The sequence below is a fragment of the Rana temporaria genome, chromosome 3 (genome assembly GCF_905171775.1).
Source record: "Rana temporaria chromosome 3, aRanTem1.1, whole genome shotgun sequence".
Taxonomy (NCBI): Eukaryota; Metazoa; Chordata; class Amphibia; order Anura; family Ranidae; genus Rana; species Rana temporaria.
The window spans coordinates 478,369,184-478,395,156 of NC_053491.1; the positions used below are offsets into that span (position 1 = coordinate 478,369,184).

The 25,973-nt window shown below is 43.5% G+C and overlaps 1 protein-coding gene across 1 annotated transcript; it reads right to left on the reverse strand.

Moving 5' to 3' along the window:
- Positions 1-14,418: 14,418 nt before the first annotated feature.
- Positions 14,419-15,354, reverse strand: LOC120931015 (olfactory receptor 1020-like). The gene has a single exon (XM_040342140.1). The coding sequence runs from the start codon at positions 15,352-15,354 to the stop codon at positions 14,419-14,421; it is 936 nt and encodes a 311-aa protein (XP_040198074.1).
- Positions 15,355-25,973: the final 10,619 nt, after the last annotated feature.

Sequence of the window (25,973 nt, forward strand, 5' to 3'; positions counted from 1 at the left end):
TTCGACCGATCTGAATTCGAATTGTTCAGAAAATTTGGAATTCACTTAACCACTTCAGCCCCGGAGGATTTGGCTGACCAATGACCGGGCCATTTTTTGCGATTTGGCACTGCGTCACTTTAACTGACAAGTTGTACCCAAAAAAAAATGACGTCCTTTTTTTCCCACAAATAGAGCTTTCTTTTGTTGGTATTTGATCACCTCTGCGTTTTTTTTTTTTTGCGCTATAAACAAAAAAAGAGCGACAATTTTGAAAAATAAATAAAAAACACAATATTTTGTACTTTTTGCTATAATAAATATCCCAATTTTTATTTATTTTTTTAAAACACATTTATTCCTCAGTTTAGGCCGATACGTGTTCTTCTACATATTTTTGGTAAAAAAATGTAATAAGCGTATATTGATTGGTTTGCGCAAAAGTTATAACGTCTACAAACTATGGGAAAGATTTATGGCATTTAAATAGCATTTTTATTATTATTATTTTTTTTAATACTAATGGAGGTGATCGGACACTTTGACACATTTTTGGGACCATTCACATTTACAGAGCGATCAGTGCTATAAATATGCACTGATTACTATGTAAATATCACTGGCAGGGAAGGGATTAACACTAGGGGGCGATCAAGGGGTTAACTGTGTTCCCTATTGTGTGTTCTAACTGTGGGGGGAAGGGTACTCACCATAGGAGATGACAGATTGTGGTTTCAACTTTGGAGAAACACACAATCTGTCTTCTCTCCTCTGATAGCATGGGTATTTGTGTGTTTACACACACAAACCCCCGTGCTGCCGCTCGTGCACGCGATCGTGCCCGCCGGCCACAGGCATCGGGTTCCCCGCCATGCAGCGGATGCGCGCCCTCTGGTGGTTCTCCTGAGCGAAGCCATATATGTACGGGATTTCGCCCAGGAGAGCCATTCTGCTGCAGTATATCTGCGTGAGCCGGTTGGGAACCGGTTAACCACTTAGTACCGGGTGGACGTCCATGGACGTCCTTGACTTTGAGCCGGGATATCTGAATGATGCCTGCAGCTACAGGCATTCAGATATCATCTTTTAGAGCCGGCGATTCTGTGCACCATAAGAACGATCATAGCGGCAGTTCTGCCGATTGATCGTTCTTACGGGCGGCGAAAGGGGACATCCCCCCTCCCACCGCCCTCTGTTGCTTCTACCGACTCCCCGCTGCAATCAGTAAGTCGGAAAAGAGATCCGCCGGCCCTGGATGCCTACCATAGAGATTTCCGGTGGACCAGATGGTCGCCGGAGTCTCTATGCTTGTCGGAGGCCTGGAGCGATGTTATGACGTCACACACGGCCTCTGCATTCAAAAATAAAGCGGTAATCATTTTTTGTTTTTTGATTTCAGGCTTCCCAGCCTAGAGGTGAGATGTGAGGTCTTATTGACCCCACGTCTCACTGTAAAGAGGACCTGTCATGCTTATTCCTATTACAAGGGATGATTACATTCCTTGTAATAGGAATAAAAGTGATCAATTTATTTACATGTTTTAAGTATTTTATTTAACTAAAAAGCTTAAATGAAAATGAACAATAAAAAAAGATTTTTTTTTAAAGTGCCCCTGTCCCCAGTAGCTCGCTCGCAGAAGCGAATGCATACGTAAGTCCTGCCCACACATGAAAACGGTGTTCAGACCACACATGTTCAAACGTTTTTCATGATGTGAAAAATTCCATTTTTTTTATGTCATTAAAAACGATCGTGTGTGGGCTCCAGAGCATTTTTTATGATGTGAAAAATGGTCATTAAAAATGTAGAACATGCTCTAAATTTTTGCGTTGTTTTTCACGTTGCCGTTTTTCATGTCGTGTAAAATGGTCATGTGTGGGCTTTAATGACGGGAAAAAACATGCATGCTCAGAAGCAAGTTATGAGACGGGAGTGCTCGTTCTAGTAAAACTAGCGTTTGTAATGGAGATAGCACATTCGTCACGCTGTAACAGACTGAAAAGCACGAAGACTGAAAAGCGCGAATCGTCTCTCACCAAACTTTTACTAACACGAAATCAGCAAAAGCCGCCCAAGGGGTGGCGCCATCTGAATGGAACTTCTCCTTTATAGTGCCATCATACGTGTTGTACGTCACCGCGCTTTGCTCGAGCATTTTTTTTTAACGATCGTGTGTATGCAAGGCAGACTTGACAAGAATCACGTTGAGAAAAACTAATTTTTTTCTAGATCACGAAAAATGGCCGTGTGTACGTGGCATTAGAGCGAGAGCAATAATTCTAGCCTTAGACGTCCTCTGTAACTCAAAATATGTAACCAGTAAAAAAAATGAAAGCGTCGCCCATGAGGATTTTTAAGTACGGAAGTTTGGCGCCATTCCACGCGCGTGCAATTTTGAAGGGTGACATGTTGGGTATCTATTTATTCGGCATAACTTGATCTTTCACATTATGCAAAAACATTGGGCTAACTTTAGTGTTTTGTTATTTTTCTTAATTCATGAAACCATTTTTTTCCCAAATTACAGGCATTGAAAAAATGATTTTGCAAATACTATGCAAGATAAAAAGTTGCAATGACCACCATTTTATTCCCTAGGGTGTTTGCTAAAAAAAAAAAAAACATATTTTGGGGTAGATTCATATTGATTCTATTGATATGCCGCGTAACTTCTAGGTTGCTCTGGCGTATCTTTTTTCTGTATTCAAAAAGCAAGATACGCCGGAATTTGGCTAAGATCCGACAGGCGTAAGTCTCTTACGCCGTCGTATCTTAGTTGCATATTTACGCTGGCTGCTAGGTGGCGCTTCCGTCGATTTACGCAAGGAATATGTAAATTAGGTAGATACGCCGATTCAGAAACGTACGTCCGCCCGGCGCATTTTTTTAAGTCGTTTACGTTAGGCTTTTTCCCGCGTAAAGTTACCCCTGCTATATGAGGCGTATCCAATGTTAAGTATGGACGTCGTTCCCCCATAGGGGCAGATCCTCAAAGATCTGCACCGGCGCAGCGTATCTGAGATATGCTACGCCGCCGTAACTTACCTGGCTTTGGTTTGAATCCAGAAAGAATTTGCGCTGTAAGTTACGGCGGCGTAGTGTATTTCTCACGGCGTAAGGGCGCGGAATTCAAATGTGGCGAGTAGGGGGTGTGTTTCATTTAAATGAAGCGCGTCCCCGCGCCGAACGAACTGCGCATGCCCCGTCCGTCAAAACTCCCAGGGTGCATTGCTCCAAATGATGTCGCAAGTTTTCGTCGTAAACGTAAATGGCGTCCAGCCCCATTCACGGACGACTTACGCAAACGACGTAACATTTTCAAAATTATACGCGGGAACGACGGCGATACTTAACATTGAGTACGCCACCAGATAGCAGCTTTAACTATACGCCGGAAAAAGCCGAACGGAAACGACGTAAAAGAATGCGACGGCCGCTCGTACGTTCGTGGATCGTCGGAAAAAGTTAATTTGCATACTCAACGCGGATTACGACGTGAACGCCACCCAGCGGCCGCCGGAAAATTGCATCTTAGATCCGACGGCGTACTAAGGCGTACGCCTGTCGGATCTAACACAGTTGCCGTTGTATCTTGTTTGGTGGATACCAAAACAAAGATACGACGCGCAAAATTTGAAATTACGCGGCGTATCAACAGATACGCCAGCGTAATTTCTTTGAGGATCTGCCCCATAGTGTTTGGGGGTTCTTCTAGCAAAAAAAAATATGATTTTTGCATGTAGGAGAGGAGTGCCGGAATAGGCCCGCTAATTAATCCAAAATTGTTATTTGATTTGGACCATCTAACCTGAGGCAACGATTCTGCTGCTGTTACTATTCATTAATAGAGAAGGCGGTTTTATTGAAATTGAAGCCAGAGTATTGCTACTTGTAGAGCAAGGTCCACTTTCCACCTAGAAAGAGATTTCATTGGCTTGATGCCAAGGAGCCTACAATTTATGTTTATGAGTAATCGTTTATGACTGTGGGTCTCTGAGGCAGGGAACACAATAAAGCTAGTTATTAACCATTTTAAATCTGACCCGCTGTGTCAACTCTCATTATGTGGAAATGAAAATCACTTTGGCTATCTTTGGCTAATTAAAATTCAAGAGCAATCTTTATAGCTATCGACCACAAGAAATAAGTGATGACATGACTAAATATCATATGGCGCACAAAGAAATCTTCTCCCTTGGATATTTAGTGCAGCAACATACAGGCGGATCCCAAAAAAGATAGAGTCTGTAGGTTTGTTCTTAAAGCCGAGTTCCACCCAAAAATGGAACTTCCCCTTTAACCACTTAAGCCCCGGACCTTTAGGCAGCTAAAGGACCCGGCCAGTTTTTGCGATTCGGCACTGCGTCGCTTTAACTGACAAATGTGCAGTCGTGCTTTAACTGACAAATGCGCAGTCGTGCGACGCGGCTCCCAAACAAAATTGGCGTCCTTTTTTCTCCCACAAATAGAGCTTTCTTTTGGTGGTATTTGATCACCTCTGCGGTTTTTATTTTTTGCGCTATAAACAAAAATAGAGCGACAATTTTGAAAAAAATTCAATATTTTTTTACTAAATATCCCCCAAAAATATATAAAACATTATTTTTTTCCTCAGTTTAGGCCGATATGTATTCTTCTACCTATTTTTGGTAAAAAAAATCGCAATAAGCGTTTATCGATTGGTTTGCGCAAAATTTATAGGGCCAGATTCATAGAAGAAATACGCCGGAGTATCTACTGATACTCCGGCGTATTTTCAAATTTGCCGCGTCGTATCTTAATTTGTGATTCACAAACAAGATACGACGGCTTTTGGCTAAGATCCGACAGGCTTACGGCTTCGTACGCCTTCGGATCTTAGGCTGCAATACTTCGGCCGCCGCTGGGTGGAGTTTGAGTAGTTTTCCAGCGTCAGATATGCAAATTAGCTTTTACGGCGATCCACGAAGCTACGTTACGTCGCCGCAAGTCGTTTTTTCCCGTCGCAAAGTTAAGCCTGCTTTTTCATGGCTTAACTTTACACCAGCCATGTTAAAGTATGGCTGTCGTTCCCACGTCGAATTAAAAAAAAAAATTTTGGGCGTAAGTACATTACGCACGTCGCCATTCACAAACACGTCGGGGCGCCGTAATTTCGCACAAAGCACGTCGGGACATCTACTAACGGAGCATGCGCAGAACGTTCGGCGCTGGAGCGCACCTAATTTAAATGGTACACGCCCCATTTGAATTAGGCGGGCTTGCGCCGGACGGCTTTACGTTACACCACCGTAAGTTTACACGCAAGTGCTTGGTGAATCAGGCACTTGCGCTGAAAACTTGCGGCGTAACGTAAAGACGATACGTTACGCGCCGCAATTCTTTCTGAACCTGGCCCATAGTGTTTACAAAAAAGGGGATAGTTTTATTGCATTTTTTTTTTTTACTCCTAATGGCGGCGATCAGCGATTTTTTTCGTGACTGCGACATTATGGCGGACACTTCGGACAATTTTGACACATTCTTGGTACCATTGTCATTTTCACAGAAAAAAATGCATTTAAAATGCATAGTTTACTGTGAAAATGACAGTTGCAGTTTGGGAGTTAACCACAAGGGGGCGCTGATGGGGTTAAGTGTGACCTAATTTGTGTTTCTAACTGTAGGGGGGTGTGGCTGTAGGTGTGACGTCATCGATTGTGAATCCCTATAAAAGGGAACACACGAACGATGTGTTTACACACGGCTCTCCCCGTTCTTCAGCTCCGGGGACCGATCGCGGGACTCCAACGGCGATCGGGTCCGCGAGTCCCGCGGCCGTGGTCACGGAGCTTCGGACTAGGTCGTGTGCACACGCCTGCGGCGTGCGCGCGACCCCACGGCTGGGCTTAAAGAGCCTCGTACATGTACGTGGATGTGCCCAGCCGTGCCATTCTGCCAACGTATATCGGTGTGAATGGGTCCTTAAGTGGTTAAAGGGGTTGTAAAGGTACAATTTTTTTCCTAAATACCTTTACCTTAGTGCAGTCCTCCTTCACTTACCTCATCCTTCCATTTTGCTTTTAAATGTTCTTATTTCTTCTGAGAAATCCTCACTTCCTGTTCTTCTGTCTGTAACTCCACACAGTAATGCAAAGCTTTCTCCCTGGTGTGGAGTGTCGTGCTCGCCCCCTCCCTTGGACTACAGGAGAGTCAGGACGCCCACTAACACACAGCTCCTTTCTCTATCTGCAATGTAGAGAGCGTCCTGACTCTCCTGTAGTCCAAAGGAGGCGGCGAGCACTCTCGGTGCACACATTGCCTGGACTTCCTGGTGAAATGGACATCCCCTGGCACAACTCCACAGCAAAAAACCTAAACTGCCTCTGACCCAAATTATTTATTTATTTTTCCGGCGGATAAATACCCCTGCTATAGTCAAGTCTAAGTCGGTCGCGAATACGGATGGACGTAATTTACGTTCACGTCGAAACCAATGACGTCCTAGCGACGTCATTTGGAGCAATGCACGCTGGGAAATTTAGCCAGCGGCGCATGCACAGTTAGATCGGCACGGGGACTGATTTAAATAGTAAACTCCCCCTAGCCACGGAATTTGAATTCCGCCGGGGGATTTACGATCCGCCGGTGCAATTTTAGAGGCAAGTGCTTTCTGAATACAGCACTTGCCTCAAAAACTTGCGCCGGCAGATCGTAAAACAGATAGATTACGTGGATCTAAAGATCCGCTAATCTATCTGAATCTAGCCCAAGGTCTTTTACTCAGACTCACGGGGGCCATCTTTGCTTCACTCGATGGAGGGGGCCATGGAAGGAGTGAGCAGTAACAGCTGTTTAGAATCAAGATCAAGAAATAAAAGAAATAAAACAATATAAGAAAGAAAAACAATATTTGAGTGGTTTAGGAGAAAAATAACATAAACACAAAATAATCATTTTATTAGCACCATCACACTGGTTTCCCAGCTGACGAAGATCTCAGGGGATATTTTTAACATCACAGCCTACATCTGCAGCGGATGATCGCCACCTATGGGCCAGCAAGGACTTGTATGCCGAATTCTCTAATGTTAAATGTAAGTGAATAATGCACCTATTGTAAAATTAAAATCACATTGTTCCTGGCCTTCTTTCTTTTGTTTTGCATATTTGGAGCCTGCTCTCATCTTCCCCCTGGAGGCTTGCCCTGGAACATGGACTTTGCATTTTTTTAATCTATAGGACTTTTTCCCATTTTTTCTATTTCCCATTCCAATTTCTCCCATTGTGTGACACACGCTGTATAATACATAAAAGGACTATCATTCAACGGACATATTGTCTTGCATACCTGATTACAGCTCCACTACCCCCATTGTTTTGTCCTCATAAATAGGATACCATGGTCACCCAACTGCTGAGTAAGGCCCCGTACACACGGTCGGACAAAACCGATAAGAATGGACCGAGGTTCAGTTTCATCAGTCCAAACCGACCGTGTGTATAGCCCATCGGTCTGTTTTCCTTTGGTCCAAAATTTTAAAACATGCTTCAAAACCGAACCGATGGACCGCTGCCCGATCGGTCCAAACCGATGGTTAGTACAGAAAGCATCGGTTCAAAACCCACGCATGCTCAGAATCAAGTCGACGCATGCTTGGAATCATTGATCTTCGTTTTATTCAGCACGTCGTGTGCTTGACGTCACCGCGTTCTGACCCGATCGGTTTTTGGAACGATGGTGTGTACGCACATCAGACCATCGGGCCACTTCATCGGTGAACCAATGAAAACGGTCCGTCGGACCCAGGGCTTTTTTTCTCAAATAATAGGTGCTGGAACTTAACTAAGGCCCCACAAAACCCCTCCCCCTACACACACCCTCCAAATCACATCAAATAGTGGGTGTGGTCAGTCAAATTTCATGAAAACAGTAGGAGGGTCTTAAAGGGGCATTAAATACCAGGATTGCATTACTTGTAAACACAGAAACCAGACTTCTGTGTTTACAAGTGATTGTGGTGAGCAAGCACCAAAGGGTCTGAGCCAGAGGTGGTGGAACTGAGTTCCCCCAAGTTCCCACTGAAAAAAAGCCCTGGTCAGACCATTCTCATCGGTTTGGTCCGACTGTGTGTACAAGGCCTTACGGCCTAGTTACATCACTAGAGATTAATTGGGATATCCAAACACAATGAAAGTTACCTAGGAGAAGAGGTAACAAGGGTAAAGGGGGGGGGGAGGAAGGGAAAGTAAGAAAAAACAGGAAGGAGAAGAAGGAGAGGAGGTGTCCTCAACCGCAGAGCTACCCCATATGGGGTATTGAAAAGGATATATGGTTGTGCTCCATGGTAGAAGTACGTGTTCTTTGAAACCTGGCGGATGTAGAATTTGCTAAAGTTGTCCTTCCATCTTTGCGTGTAGCAAAGTGCGGTTCATTCTGTGTTTAGTCTCTGCTATGTTCAGTGTGGGTGATTTCCATGCCTTAGCTATTAACTGTTTCACGGCTGTTAAAGCAGAGTTCCACTCAAAAAAGGAACTTCCGCTTTAAGTGCAGGTGACCCCCTGACATGCCACATTTGACATGTCATTTTTTTTGGAGGGGGGGGAGCAGATACCCTATTTTTAGAGGCATCCAGCTCCCACTTCCTCCTGGGGCTCCATGGCACCGGAAGGAAGTTGACCTCTCCCCCTTCCTTCCCTGCATTGTATGAACAGACAATCAGTCATTTCTCCCCTAAGAGAAGTTGACCTCTCCCCCCTCCCTCCCTGCATTGTACGAACAGACGATCAGTAACTTCTCCCCTAAGAGAACCGGGATCTGTATGATTACACACAGTGTAATCATTACACACAGTTTACACACAGTGTATGATTACACACAGATCCCGGTTCTCGCTCTGTCATGGGCGATCGTGGGTGCCAGTTGGTCATCGCGCCCGCCGGGCACTCGCAGCGGCTCCAGGGCGAGAATCGTGGCCACAGGGCGAAGCGACGTAACATAACGTTGTTTCGCCCAGCCAAGCCATTTTGCCACAGTAAAACTGCGACGGCAGGTCGACAAATGGTTAATGTCTAGTGAAAGAAAGCAGAAGGGAATGGGATGCGTTTTGGCGGCGTGAGTTAAGAGGATCGCTTGGGGAATGGTCATGATGGATAAGGTTTCCAATAAAGTTGTTTAACTTGGAAGCGAGAATTATAGTGTAGGGGCCTGCTCCTGTTGAACAGGCGCTGCTTTAAATTTAGTGGGGTCTGAGCTGTTATCTGGGCTCAGACTAATGTGATTAATGGCAAATTTAGCCTCTGTTCTAGCCATGGCTGTGCTGGGAGTTCCCACCATTGTTCGTCTGGGGGGTGTCAGGCCAAGGGTGGCAGCAACAAGGTCAAGGTGCATTGGGTGTCCCCCTTGGCAGTGAATCAGTGGGAGTGGTCGCCCTGCTATGCATGCTGGGGGGGGGTACTTAACCATTGGCAGGGTGTTCATTCGCGCCTCGTGGCCCGCCTGGCCTGAGGTGCGGGTTATGAATCCTGATTCCGGGACCACATTGGTCCAGGGTTGCGACCTTGCCAGGTAGGCTCATTAGTCAGACTGGGGCCTGTTTTCTGAAAGGGTGATCCTGTGATGTCTGTCCTGCTGGAGGAAGCCACTTGATGAAGGAAGCCAAGGGAGGACCTATCCTGGAGAGAACCATGCAAGAGGCTGGTTTCTTGGGAGGAGGACTGGAAACTTCATCGAAGGATGCACCATAGACTGAGAGGCTCGACTGTGGTCACCTGTCAGATCTAAGTTCTACAAGAGTTAATCTGGAGAGATCCGGGTGCTGAATCCTGTGGCAGGGGATTCCGGACCAAAAGTGTCTCCTCATAAAGGAAGAGACTGTACTTTATCCTGTGCGCCATCCCGGCTGCTAGGCCAGTGAGAGGGACCTATCCAGGTGATGCAATACCCACTCTGGCTAGAGTGGCGATGAGAACTGTTTGCTTGAAGCAGGAGTGTTTCCTAATTGTGATTATACACCTGAACCTATCTACCCTTCCACCTATTTTACTTCTTTTCTACTAAAGTTCTGCAAATAAATCTTGGAAAAAGAAGTGCCTTGTGTGGACATTGGAATTCATTGGACTCTCTTTTCACCCTGGACAGTGAGAAGATAGAGGTAACATGCCACTCAGCAGATCCTTCGGGGGTAGTGCTACATTATCTAGAAGCTTGATGTCCAAGTTTAGAAGTGAAATAGGGTAGTGTGTCATCAGCATGGGGTTTGGTGTCAGGAAAGGTTCCACTCGCTGGTGATACCATCTGATATCTGGCGTGCAGTACTGATGTCCACCAGCAGGTGTCTCCTGGCAGTTTGGAACTGTCAGGAGAGCCTTTCCCTGCTGATGTTATGTGATCTTGGGGCCCCAGTACTGGCGTCCACCAGCGGGTGGATCCTGACAAGATGGAGCAGATATCTCCTGCTACAATTAGGTATCACCTGAACCTGATAGCAGGTAATGGTACAAAGACCCTGCAAGCTTATCACACCTTGCCTTGGCTTTGTCTTGTGCCCTGATCTGAACCTGTTATCTGAACCTGTTATCTGAATCTGTTATCTGAATCTGTTATCTGAACCTGTTATCTGAACCTGTTATCTGAACCTGAGGCCCCGTACACACGTCCGAGAAACTCGACGGGCAAAACACATCGTTTTGCTCGTCGAGTTCCTTGTGAAGCCACCGAGTATCTCGCCGAGCCAACTTTTCCCATTGACTAACGAGGAAATAGAGAACATGTTCTCTTTTTGACCCGTTGAGATCCTCGTCGGTTTCCTCGGCGAAAAGTGTACACACGACCGAGTTTCTCGGCAGAATACGTCTCCCATCGAGTTTCTGGCTGAATTCTGCCGAGAAACTCGGTCGTGTGTACGGGGCCTTACTCTGACTCTGATCCTGATCCCTAACCCATTTGCACCTGTTCCTGTCAGTAATGTATCCCTGGATCCCTGCCCTGCTATCCAATCCCTTCCAGCCTCTTCCTGCCCATTGCTCCTTGTCCCCCATTTGCTGACCTCCTGTTATGACCCTGGCTTGCTAGACTACGATTCCGGTATTCTCTGCCATATCCCAATCCTGATGAATCCAATACTTCACTTTCTGGTTAACCACCTCAATACTGGGCACTTAAACCCCCTTCCTGCCCAGGTCATTTTTCAGCTTTAAGCACTCTCACACTTTGAATGACAATTGTGGAGTCATGCTACACTGTAACTATGTGTAATTGTTATAATTTTCTTCACACAAATAGAGCTTTCTTTTGGTGGTATAAAATCACTCCTAAGTTTTTTATTTAAAAAAAAGAGACCAACAATTTTGAAAAAAATTATAATCATTTCTTAGTTTGTCAGTAAATTTTGCAAATAAGTAATTGTTCTCCTTCACTGATAGGCGCTGATGGGGCAGCACTAATGGGCACTGATTAGGTGGGACTGATGAGGAGGCACGAATATGCCTCACTTATGGGCACTGATAGGTGGCACTGATATGTGAGTGAGTGAGTGAATAACTTGTATAGCGCTACAAATGCGAACTGAATCGCCTCAAGGCGCTTTGCATCCATTTTACTTCTATTTAGCCTTCAGAATAGGTGGGTCTTGAGTTTTTTCCTGAAGGCCTGGTGATTCACTTCCATTCAGATGTTAGTTGCTAATGCGTTCCACAGTCGAGGTCCTTGGACTGCAAATCTTCGTTCTCCTTTGGTCTTGTAGCGGGCCTTGGGGATTTGTAGTAGATTTTGGTTAGTTGATCGAAGAACGCGATTGGAGTTTTGGTATTTTATTTTCTCACCTAAATAGTGGGGGCGATTCCGTGTACACATTTGTGTGTCAGGCATAGGGCCTTAAATGTGACTTGGTCCTTTACGGCCAGCCAATGGCGGGATCTCAGGGAGGGAGTAATTGATTCCATGGGTTTTTTCCCTGTTACCAGTCGTGCCGCCGTGTTCTAGACGACTTGGAGACGGACAATCTGGTATTTTGGGAGTCCGAGGTAAAGGGAGTTGGCATAATCGAGCCGTGAGTTGATAATAATTGTTCCAACCACTACTGCTGTGTCTTCTTTCGGGATGAAGGGAACGAGTCTTCGTAGGAGACGTAGAAGATGGTGAGATCAGCTAACTACTGATCCTATTTGTGCATCCATTGTCATGTCAGAGTCAAAAATGACTCTGAAGATTTTGACTTTGGTACTAAGGGTGATGGTTTGTCCCAAGATGGCCTTTGGCATCCATGTCATCCTGGCAAGTCTCTTTCGGTTTGCATGGAGTAGAAGGAGTTCTGTTTTTGATCCATTGAGTTTAAGGTGACTCTTCGTCATTTAGTTGTCTATCAAAGTGAGGCATTGTTCTAGTACGGAGTATTGGTTCTTTTTGTTGCTGATACGAAAATAAAGTTGAGTGTCGTCTGCGTAGGAATGGTAGAGTAGGTCCTGGTTACTGATAATTGATTGGCATTGATTAGCACTGATAGGCGGCACTGATGGTTGGCCCTGGGCACAGATAGGCTGCACTGGTGGGCACAGATAGGTGGCACCGGTGGGCACGGATAGACGGTGGGCACTGATGGTCATTGATGGGCAGCAGTGATAAGCATTGATGGTAACAAATACAAAAAAGTTCTGCGCTGTCTAAGATGGTAAGCAGCTACAAAACCAATGGACAAGTGGAAAAAACAAACAAAACATATAAATTGTAGCGCAAAAAAATTACACCAAGTGATATTAACAACGTGTACAATGGTAAATAAAAATGGAAAATGAATAATAAACATATATCTGTAAAAACATATGAAGTGAAAGTCTCTGATGTGAAAGTGACAGTCCAATGAAAACAAAAGGTGATGATGCTTCCACAATCCAAACGTGGGATACCCCAGACGATGCACTAGGTTGCGACATGCGTCGGGAGACCCCACTGTTGCCGTTTTTATCTGATCAGCACAGTTTTTTTCATCTAATGTAAGTGTTCTTACCTGCATTAAATTACCCTATATCTACAGTATCACTCATTAAATGTGCTCTTCCTTTTTTCCTTTTTAAACTACCTTCCATTTGGCTCTGTTGTTTGACCTCTGGTGGGTCACTCCCCACAAGTACCCAAAATCCACCTACTTTGGGCATGTTCTTCAAGGGTTCATTATTTCCGGTAAGCCTCTCTTCAGTTGGTGGCGGACATTTTTTTTTTTTATGGTTGAACTGGATGGACTTTTTTCAACCTGACTAACTATGTAATTGAAAGTAGCCTCAGCCTGGGCTCCGTCCAGGACACCCCTGACTCAATTTTCCCCGTTTCTTGGACCTGATTGTGAATTGTTTGGACTTTCCTAATATACGGTTCTCATACGGTATAGCGTGTCATGATCCTACGGGGTAAAAATGACCGCACCAACCAAGCAGATACTGGCTGGAAAAAGCGCCCAGAGGCGATTCAGTTCGCATGCGTTGCGCTATACAAGTCATTCATTCATTCATACACCTGGGCCTCTGTGTGTGTTCACTGTTCGCTGACGCACCATGCTTCACCCCGCTCACATGCTATTTACTTACTGTATTTGCTGGCGTATAAGACTACCTTTTACACTTAAAAAAATGGCCAAAAAGCAGGGGTCGTCTTATACGCCGTGTCAGCTGCTCAGATGCCTGCTGGATGTGCAGTAATACTGTATGTAGCTTCAGCTACATACAGTATATACCGCTTAGCCAATCCCGGTGAGTGATGTAATCAAATGAATACAGAGCCTGCTCGGATTGAAGTAACATCCTCTGCCAATCCGAGCAGGCTACATACAGTAGGCTGCTCGGATTGGCTTTGAGAGTCAGTGAGATATGGGCTGATGATGTTACAGCCTCTGCCAATCCAAGCAAGCTTTGTATTCATTAATAGAATACATTGCTCGCCGTGATTGGCTCCAACTCCAGCAAGAAGGAAGAAGACTATGGCTCCAGCTCCAGCAAGAAGGAAGAAGACTATGGCTCCAACTCCAGCAAGAAGGAACAAAACAATGGCTCCAGCTCCAGCAAGAAGGAAGAAGACTATGGCTCCAGCTCCAGCAAGAAGGAAGAAGACTATGGCTCCAGCTCCAGCAAGAAGGAAGAAGACTATGGCTCCAACTCCAGCAAGAAGGAAGAAAACAATGGCTCCAGCTCCAGCAAGAAGGAAGAAGACTATGGCTCCAGCTCCAGCAAGAAGGAAGAAGACTATGGCTCCAACTCCAGCAAGAAAGAAGAAAACTATGGCTCCAGCTCCAGCAAGAAGGAAGAAGAATATGGCTCCAGAAGGAAGAAATATGAAGCATCGGAAGCCTCAGGAAGGGGGTCGTCTTATACGGTGAGTACAGGCAAAAAATCTTAAAAAAACTGTAAAATTAGGGGGTCGTCTTATACGCCTGGTCTCCTTATACACCGGCAAATACGGTAGCTATCTTCTATAAAATTGTATTTTACTCATATTAATGTTCATGTTTTTGCAGTAATTGCAATATAGCCCTCTTCACCTCCTGGTTCCTCAGACTATAGATAAGAGGATTCAGCATTGGTGTCACCATTGCATAGAAGACAGAAGCCACCTTACTTTGTTTCTCAAGGTGGCTCGAAGAGGGGTGTAAGTAAGTGATGAAAACACTCACATAAAATATGGTAGCGCACATTAGATGGGATGAACATGTACTAATTGCTTTCTTTCGACCCTTGGTGGATTTCATCTGTAGAATGGCCGATATAATAAGAGTATAGGAGACCAGAATAATTGTCAATGAGCTTACTGTGCAAAAACACACAAAGAACACAGTTAAAATGTCACAAGAACGAGTATCTGAACAAGACAATTTGAGGATTGGTGGGATGTCACAATAGAAATGATCTAACAGGTTTGGACCACAATACTGCAGAGTGAACATACAACTGGTTGATGATGTTGACTGCACAATGCTAATTAGGAAAGCAGTGAGAATCATCCCCTGACATTTCTTCTTGGTCATTATCATGACATAGTGGAGCGGAAAACAGACAGCCACATATCGGTCATATGCCATGCTCGAAAGGATAAAGATCTCTGTACTTGCCAGACCAGCAAAGAAGCAGAACTGAAGGGCACAGCCAATGAAGGAGATCTGCTTCCTCTTCGAAAGAAGGTCGGACAACATTTTGGGAGTAACAACTGAAGAGTAGAAGAGGTCCACCATAGACAAATAGCTCAAAAAGTAGTACATCGGAGTGTAAAGGCTGGGAGAGATATGAACAATTGCCATCATCCCAACATTTCCAAGTAGGGTCACCATGTAGACTAGCAAGAAGAACACAAAGAGAAATGGAACAAGGTCTTCATTGTCAGTTAAACCAGAAAACTCAAACATGACTATTCGGGTCTTGTTTTTTACCATATCCATAGAGCTTTTGGCCTGTGATAGCTGAAATAATTATCTTCATCTAGAAAATTGCCCAAACTACACAAACTATTTATCTTTAATCTGGAAAATAGGTAGATAAGTGCAGAAGATTTTATTAATGTGTTTAATGGCGAAGTCTGGCTAGTCAACCATCCAAGTTCCCCCTTCCCCGCAAACAAAACCCCCTAGTCCTCTAGTTTATCCACCCCAGTAATTAAAAAATAATAAGCAAAATAACAAAAAACCCTAATGCCGCGTACACACAATTGGAATTTCTGACAAGAAAAGTTTGATGTGAGCTTTTGGTTGGAAATTCCGACCGTGTGCAGGCCACATCGGACTTTTTCTGTCTGAATTTCCGACAGCAAAAATTTGAGAGCGGGTTCTCAAATTTTTCGACGGGAAAACTTCTTGTCAGAAATTCCGATCGTCTGTATGAAACTCTGATGTGCAAAAATCCTACGCGTGCTCAGAATCATTGAAATTTTTCTCGGCTTGTCGTAATGTTGTACGTCACCGCATTCTCGACGGTCGGAATTTCCAACAACATTTTTGTGACCGTGTGTATGCAACACAAGTTTGAGCCAACATTCCGTCAAAAAACATCCATGGTTTTCTTGTCGGAAATTCAGATCGTGTGCACGTGGCATTAGCTGAATATGTGGTCACTTGACATGTCAAAGTGCTTCTTTTAGGTGCAAATGTTTCCACAGACAATTCTGTTTGGCTTACCGAGCCTTAAACTCATTACTCACATGTAGCTCCCTCAGTTGGGCGTGTGTCACACCATGCACACAGCAGGTTCTCTATTTTTCTCGTCGAGATTCTGGGCAGATTTCCAGACGAGAAACCTGAAAGCCTCGTACACACGCACGGTTTTCTCGGCAAGAAATCTCTGCCAGCAGTTTTCTTGCTGGTTCTTGCCGAGAAAACCGAACCTGTGTACGAGGCTTAAGAGTCTACAGTATATTAGGAAAAATGTCAAACAGATGTATGCACCAATCACTTATGCCCTGTACACACGATCGGTTTGTCCGATGAAAACGAACCAATGGATTTTTTCATCAGATATCCGATGAAGCTGACTTTCATCAGTCTTGCCTACACACCATCGGTTAAAAATCTGATCATGTCCAACGCGGTGACGTAAAACACTACGACGTGCTGAGAAAAATGAAGTTCGATGCTTCTGATCATGCGTAGACATCGGCGTATAACGCGCACTTTTTTCCCCTTAAAATCAGGGGAAAATCGTGGGTGCGCGTTATACGCCGATCCCCGCTGTCTCTGAGCGCCGCCGTGAAAGACCGACAAAGACCGAGCCGAGCCGAGTGTACTGCGCACTCGGCTAGGCTTGGCTCCGCCCGCAGCCACGCGAGAGGAGCCGAGAGAAGCCAAACACACCATAAATCCGGCTCTGCACAGCTCGACCGTCGCGCCAAACTCAAACACCCCGGTAGACGGACGCGACGGACACCGATAAGGCTGGATGGACCGGCAGACGGACGTGACAGACACCGACAAGGCTGGACGGACCCCGCACAAGGCCGCAGACGGACGCCGGACAAGGCCGCCGATGGACGCCAGGCAAGACAGCAGACGGACACCGACAAGGCTGGACGGACCTCACGCAAGGCCGCAGACGGACGCCGGACAAGGCCGCCGATGGACGCCGACAGCAGATGGACACCAACAAGGCTGAGCATTCAAAATGTAAATTTTTCCTAAAACATCCCTTCCAAGCTTGGGGTGTGCGTTATACCCCGATAAATATAATTTTATATATGTGAAAATATTTTTTGGGGGGTGGGATTGGGACTTTACATGAGGCATGTAGATGTATATGATAATAAGAATAAATTGAGTGTCACAATGCCCTAGGGGTAGTTCATAGTAGTAATACTGGCACACATGATTAAACAGTAAAATGAGACATTTATTATATACAAAATATAATCATAAAATCTCAATCAACATAATTGATATAATAATAATACATTTAATAATAAATAGCTTATTACTAAGCATGATTTGTGACAAACAATGAGAATCATAAAAATAATCAAGTATATACAAAAAATGGATACATAATTCACATGATGAATACAGACAATGAACATGATCAGTTATTGGAAGAAGCTTAGCTTGGCATCTCTAGGTGAACACTCAACGCGTTTCATGGCCTTTTGTCAATCATCAGGAGTTGGATGCAATCTACTTTAGATATAAAGGAAAAAGCTGTTTTTGTACTAATTTCAAAACAGCCTATAAATTAGGGTCAGCTCCAAGAGTGGGATTAGCCTATGGCCCGGTATGAGTGGTCTCTCCCACTTGACCAGCTGCTTTGGAGGGTAGAGGATACATTAGGGGTCTGAAAAACCCCTGATGTCTCCATATATAGCACCTATCACTGTCTAAAGCTATCACAAAGGGTCTTATTCACCCACTTGTGATAGAAATCAAGTAAATGTTTACTATTGTGATTAGCTCTGATTGGCCCTTCTGTACCATGTGATTACTGTGACCAATCACAAAGCCATTCATTGTGTCCAATTGTCATGTGATCTCCTGTGATTGGTCACAGTAACCACATGGTATTGGCAGCGGGCTGGTACACTGAACTTTTATACACCAGACACAGCAGGTGACAGATCACGCAGCAGCGCAGCCCATGGGGCAAGCATGAGGCGCAATCCTTGGAGGACATTTTAGATTAGTAGAATTATGTTAAAACATTTTTTTTTTTTTTGTGACATTTGTTTAATTTTCTAATCAGTGGGGTCAACTCTATGAATTTCCAACCATGAATGTAGTTTTCTAGAAAAATTATACTTTCTAGTTGACTCAGCGATGGCAACAATGAATGTTCTGACCAACAATTATTCTACAGACATTTGATAAAAAAATTAGACCATGTATGGGCAGCTTTAGATGTAAGCCCATCTCCAGATAACACTTTTTAGAGCAATAATAAAAACCAAAAATTTAAAATATTGTAGGCATGTGCAATTTGTTTCTTTCCAAATTCGTTTTTTAACTTATTCAGACAAATTCAGAAATATCCAAATTAACGAAAACATGTTTAACACATTTTTCTGAATATTCAAAAATTGGAGTATTCAAAAAATCATCAATTCGTAAAATAGAAAATTTGGATATTCGGAAATTCGATAATCTGAAAAAAATAACTAACTAATAATAACTTAGGGCCAGATTCACATAGAACTGCGGCGGCGTAACGTATCGTAGATATGTTACACCGCCACAAGTTTTCATCGCAAGTGCCTGATTCACAAAGCCCTTGCGATGAAAACTACGCCGGCGGCCTCCGGCGCGAGGCGGGCCAATTCAAATGGGCGTGTGCCATTTAAATTAGGCGCGCTCCCGCGCTGGACCTACTGCGCATGCTCCGTTTCCTAACTGTCGCCGTGCTTTGCGCGCCGTGACGTCATTTTTTCGAACGGCGACGCGCGTAGCGTACTTCCGTATTCCCGGACGTGTTACGCAAACGACGTTAAATTTAAAATTTTGACACGGGAACGACGGCCATACTTTAGACAGCAATACGATTGCTGACTAAAGTTAGGGCAGGTCAAACGACGACTATCTTTGCGACGGGAAACTTGACTAGCAGCGACGTAGCGAACGCGAAAATCCGTCGGGGATCCGCCGTAACTGCTAATTTGCATACCCGACGCTGGTTTACTACGCAAACTCCACCCAGCGGCGGCCGCGGTACTGCATCCTAAGATCCGACAGTGTAAAACAATTACACCTGTCGGATCTTATGGATATCTATGCGTAACTGATTCTATGAATCAGTCGCATAGATAGAAACAGAGATACGACGGCTTATCAGGAGAAACGCAGTCGTATCTCTCTGGTGAATCTGGCCCTTAATTACTAACTATTAAATTATAGGTATTGGAATTTCCTTTCAAATCTGGCTGTTAGTGAACGTAACAAATACAAATGTATCCGAAGCTACAAATTATCCAACATAACGAATGCCAAATCTAAATGAATGGAACGTAACAAATTAATAATAATAAACAAAAATAATAATAATAAAAAATGTTTTATTACTAATATGTATTATTAATTTGTTACGTTCCATTCGTTTAGATACGGCATTCGTTATTTTGGATAATTTGTAACTTCAGATACATTTTTTTTTTTTTTTACATTCACTAACAGCCAAATTTGAAAGGAAATTCCAATACCTATAATTTAATCGTTAGTTATTCTTAGTTAGTTATTTAAGAAAATTTGAAAAATGTATGAGAATAACTAACAATAACTAACTATTAAATTATAGGTATTGGAATTCCCTTTCTAATTTGGCTGTTTGTGAACGAAACAAATACAAATACAAATTTTTCCAAAGTTGTGAATTATCCAAAATATCCAATATATCCAATATCCAAAATAACAAATGTACCAAAACAAATGGAACGGAAGAAATTATCCGCTTCATTACTGGGCACTTAAACCCCCTTCGTGCCCAGACCAATTTTCAGCTTTCAGCTCTGACGCATTTTGAATGACAATTGCGCGGTCATACAACACTGTACCCAAATTATATTTTTATATTTTTTTTCCCACAAAGAGAGCTTTCTTTTGGTGGTATTTGATCATCTCTGCGATTTTTATTTTTTGCGCTATAAACATAAAAAGACAGACAATTTTGAAAAAAAACACAATATTTTTTTACTTTTTGTTATAATAATATCCCAATTAAAAAAAAAAAAAATTCCCTCGGTTTAGGCCGATACATATTTTTCTACATATTATTGTTAAAAAATCGCAATAAGCGTATATTGATTGGTTTGCGTAACAGTTATAGCGCCTACAAAATGGGGGATAGATTTATGGGTTTGTTTTTGTTTTTTTTTACTAGTAATGGCGACGATCTGTGATTTTTTTGTCAGACCTGCGATATTGCGGCGGACTTATCGGACACTTTTGACACAATTTTGGGACCATTCACATTTATACAGCGATCAGTGCTATAAAAATGCACTAATTACTGTATAAATGTGACTGACAGTGAAGGGGTTAACACTAGGGGGTGAGGAAGGGGTTAAATGTGTATCCTGGGTGTGTTCTAAATGTGGGGGAAGGGGACTGACTGGGGGAGGTGACCGATGCTGTGTCCCTATGTACAAGGGACACAAATCGGTCTCCTCTCTCCCTGACAGGATGTGGAGCTCTGTGTTTACACACAGAGCTCCACGTCCCTGCTGTCACCGCCAATCGCGGGTACCTGGCGGACATCGCGGCCGCCAGGCACACGCATTGGCTCCCCAGCGATGCCACGGGCATGTTGTTTCCCCGCTGCGTGCCCCCAGCGGCGCGCACAAGGAATGTCAACAAGAGGACGTCCAAAGACGTCCACTCGGCCGCGCTGTGTTGACGTCTTTCGTCCATAGCGCGGATCCCAAGTGGTTAATAATACATAATAATAATAATAATAATATTTTTTATTATTATTATTATTATTGTAATTTAGTATTATTAATTTGTTACCCCAAAAAAAAAAGCAAATGAAACATTTTTTTTTTTCCGCCAGTGCACATGTTTAATATTTTGCAGCTTACCAATTAGATGTGGTGTCTGTATTTGTATTCTTTTGGCTTTTTTCCCTGCTGTTTTCACCTGGTGATCTGGCCAGTAACACACCTCCTGTACTAGAGCACTCCCCACTCTGGGTAAAGGAGGCACCTTTGGGCAGCAGCATTTGTCAGTCTGGGGGAAGGGGTGTGTTAGATGTACTAGTAAATTTAGATACACTAACAAATGAAAGCCAAACTCCAGCTAATCCAGCTGCCTCTCTGATTAATGCCCTCCTTGACCGATCCGTGAGGTTTGGTGTGCGGCCATCTCTTGGCAGGTTTGCTGTTGTGCCATGTGCTTTCTTCTGTCCACTCGGCCATAAAGCCCAACTCTATGGAGCGTACAGCTTATTCTTGTCCTATGGACAGATACTCCAGTCTCTGCTGTGGAACTCTGCAGCTCCTCCAGGGTTACCTTAGGTCTCTGTGTTGCCTCTCTGATTAATTCCCTCCTTGCCCTGTTCATAAGTTTTGGTGTGCGGCCGTCTCTTGGCAGGTTTTCTGTTGTGCCATGTTCTTTCCATTTGGTTATGGTATATTTGATGGGGCTCCTAGGGATCATCAAAGATTTGGATATTTTTTTATAACCTAACCCTGACTTGTACTTCTCAACAACATTGTCCCTTACATGTTTGGAAAGTTCCTTGGTCTTCATGGCAGTGTTTGGTTAGTGGTGCCTCTTGCTTAGGTGTTGCAGCCTCTGGGGCCTTTCAAAAGGGTGTGTCTATGTAATGACAGATCATGTGACACGTAGGTTGCACACAGGTGGACATCATTTCACTAATTATGTGACTTCTGAAGGTAATTGGTGGCACCAGAGATGTTTTATGGGCTTCAAAACAAAGGGGATGAATACATACACACATGCCAATTATCAGGTTTTTTTTTTCTGAAAAATTGCTTTATGTATATATTTTTCTAATTTTACTTCACCAACTTAGACTATTGTGTTCTGATCATCCCCTTGTCCGAGGATGAAAGAATGTCCATGATAGGCAGAACATTAAACACAGTGTCTGCTGGGAAACTGCGTGTTCCGCCTATCACGGAACAGAACGAGTAGGAGGCGCGAATTTTCAAGAATGGACGCCCACCGCCTGACTCTGCAGTGCACCATAATCAGATAAACAGAACGAGGAGGAGGCATGACTTTTCCACAATGGCCGCCCGCCATCTGGCTCTGCACCATAATCGGGTACACAGTCAGGAGTATAGAATCATGTATGGCGATCGGCAAGGCTGCAATGGGCACATTGAGGTGAGATTGCAATGGGCACATTGAGGTGAGATTGCAATGGGCACATTGAAGTGAGATTGCAATGGGCACACTGAGGTAAGATTGCAATGGGCACATTGAAGTGAGATTGCAATGGGCACATTGAAGTGAGATTGCAATGGGCACATTGAGGTGAGATTGCAATGGACACATTGAAGTGAGATTGCAATGGGCACATTGAGGTGAGATTGCAATGGGCACATTGAAGTGAGATTGCAATGGGCACATTGAGGTGAGATTGCAATGGGCACATTGAGGTGAGATTGCAATGGGCACATTGAAGTGAGATTGCAATGGGCACATTGAAGTGCTATTGCAATGGGCACATTGAGGTGAGATTGCAATGGACACATTGAGGTGAGATTGCAATGGGCACATTGAAGTGAGATTGCAATGGGCACATTGAGGCCCCTGGAAGAAGTAATATCTTACGAAACGGACGTAGGGTGAGAGGCGCGCTGTCGTCACCCAAAAAGTTCCTATCGTTCCCCCAGTGGACGGGTGCCTGAGAGTTTTGTGCACCGGCCAGCACATTGAATTCAAGGCGAATTTTAAACTGCAAAATTGTAAGTGCAATTTTAACTTTTTTAATAAATTTCTACACATTTAATGCACAATGTGGAGCTGTCACTGTTTTTTACATGGTGGGCATTGATGCTGCTGGAATTTCTTGGGAAACGAGAACCATCAGGACTGCATATCTGAAACTGCGAGATTGGGACCTATTATATGCTGGTTTTGATCCCATGTCATAAGGGATCATGGGAATTCGGTAAGAAGCCAATCTATAAGCCTGGTGGAGGACTCACTTTTTTCTTTTGGACACGTTTACTATCAATCTTTAATGTGGCACAGATGCACGGGTGTTTGACATCTTATCTGCTGTTTATGGACTTTCTATTGTCAATTCTTTGGACTGTTTATTAATCCAGTCAGAGCCAAAATTCATATTCAGTTGATGGTTTTTGATCCAAGTGTCATTTGTTATTGTTTTCTGTTTGTTTACTTTGTATTCACTATCACTATGATTGTTGAGGGATTTTGAGGTGGCTGCATGTTGCACTCTAGTGGCCATAACAGGTAATTTCCTTCGATATAGCAGCCAGCCTTCCATATATATCACTGGATATTATCCACTTGCACACGTTTGCGTTTGTTAATAAGGGTGGTTGAGGTAGTGCGATTTATATTTTTCTTACATTAAGGTGAGATTGCAATGGGCACATTCAGGTGAGATTGCAATGGGCACATTGAAGTGAGAATGCAATGGGCACATTGAGATGAGAATGCAATGGGCACATTGAGGTGAGATTGCAATGGGCAGAATGAGGCTCGCAATGGGCACAGTGAAGCTGCAAATGGGCATTGTTGACCCTCTTTTCCACTTACAGTGGCTGCTGCATTCTCACCCTAGGCTTATACTCGAGTCAATACGTTTTCCCAGTTTGTTGTGGTAAAATTAGGTGCCTCTGCTTATACTCAGGTCGGCTTATACTCGAGTATATACGGTACATTTTTTTTTTTTTAAGTGAAAAGGTTATTGTTATTGTCTGGCTACTGTGTATGTTTGCCTGGAGTTCAGATTAATGACTACATTATTGCTTTGTATTGTCTCTCTGTGTTTATCTTGTATTACTGTATTGCTGCATTAAAGACAATTTTTTTTTTCATTACCTTGTTGTCGGCGGTGTAGTCACTTTTGTGATCTGCATACACAAACGGTCTGTGCATCTTCTAACCTCCACAAATGTATGATTGTTATATAAGATTCTGTTTCCCCCCGAGAGCCTTAATCTCTACAGCTCCAAGAAAAGCATAAGCATTGTAAATTAGGAGCAAGACAATTATTTATTTGTATCTTTTTTTTTTTCATTTTTAATTGTTTGCAAATTGCACGAAATAAGCCATCTGTAAGGGATACAGATGAGTATAACAAAATATGTTTGACGGTTTTATTTGACCTATTACTGTTTTTATTGTTATAATTTTTTTTTTGATAAAGACGTTATTTGTCCTAAAGTTTAACCACTTAAGACCCGGACCATTATGCAGGTGATGGACCAGGCCCCTTTTTGCGATTTGGCACTGCGTCGCTTTAACTTACAATTGCGCTGTTGTGCGACGTGGCTCCCAAACAAAATTTGCGTCCTTTTTTTTCCACAAATAGAGCTTCCTTTTGGTGGTATCAGACAGCGCGGATCGGCGTATAACGCGCACCCACGATTTTCCTCTGATTTTAAGGGGAAAAAAGTGCGCGTTATACGACGATAAATACGGTATATATCCAAATTACCAGGGGGCCACATTAAACCGCAATGCGGGCCGCAATTGGCCCACAGGCCAGACTTTGAACATGCTTGCCATATGGCTAAATAAAGTGCTGCAGGTCAAACATGATCTTAAAACAGTAGTCTTTCAGGAAAACAAAAACTCAAGGTGCAAGTGCAATGATAATGTGCTGTATAACATCAAAAAATGGTGATGTGACTTGAGTGATTGGAGTCTTCGGTGTGTGTGACACCCGTGGGTGTGGGTGTACTACCTTCTTACCTTACTTCTGTAAAGTAATCAGCATAACAGAGTAAAGGACTAGATGATCTTTCAAAGGAGGAGGGGTCCTCTTCACGTTCCTTCCCATGGGGTTCCCGTATGTATATAGCCTGGTAATACCTTCCTCTAACTTTTAGTGCTGGATCAGCCAGTAAGACTCCGCTCAGGTGAACACAACCGGGCATGTATGGGGGAAATTCAGAAAAGGAAGGGACCTCATAGTGTAGTATGTTACGATAATTTATTGATGACCAAAGTCGAAAACATAAAGGTACTCACATTTAAAACAATAACAGTATGCACAGAATCAAAAACAAGCAGCGAGCTCGCGGCCAGGATGTCACTTCCATTTTTCATCTGTCCTACACGTGTCTTCACAGTCACTGATGACTGACGACACGCGTAGGACAGACAGAAACCAGAAGTGACATCCTGGCCTCGAGCGAGAATTTATTTTGGAGCGCAACAACAAACATTGATTTTTTTTATACATATTTACTTTGGGTAGTGTTTGACCCTGACGGTGTTTGCTGAACCTTAAATTTGTTTTCATATATGTCCTATTATGAACCTACTGTTACAAAGATGTAAGCGTGTCAGCAATATTTTGCAATTGTTGTAAAATTTCCCTTTTCACCTTTTGGTTCCTCAGGCCTTGGTTCTTATTAGTAATAGAGTTCAGCGTAGGCATCACTATTGAACAGAAGATTGGCATCACCTTGTCCTGTTTATTAGAATATGGATACACAAAACAGATGTTCAGAAATCACATGGAGGAACTCATAAGGTGTGAAGAGCATGTGTTAAAGGCTTTCAGTCTGCCTTCTTTAGGCTTTATCTATAGAATGAAAGAAATATTTAAGATGTATGAGACTAAAGCCTCATGCACACGATCGGACATCCATAGGACTTTTCCGTGGTTTTCGCTCCGAAGGGTGTTGTCCATAAACTTGGTTTACATACACACTGTAGGACTTTTCGAGCCAACAAACACAAACGTTTAGTACCACCCGTTGGGCAACTTCTGCTATTGCTGATTGATTTTTTTCATTGGTTCTGAGCATGCGTGTTTGTACTTTGGACTTAAAGCGGGGGTTCACCCGTACATAACACTTTTTCCCCTTAGATGGATGCTCATTTTCTCTAGGGGAATCGGCTAGTTGTTTTAAAATATGAGC

What these genes read in the sequence shown, in the direction of transcription:
- LOC120931015 (XM_040342140.1), bottom strand. Translation starts at nt 15,354, where the DNA reads ATGGATATGGTAAAAAACAAGACCCGAATAGTCATGTTTGAGTTTTCT.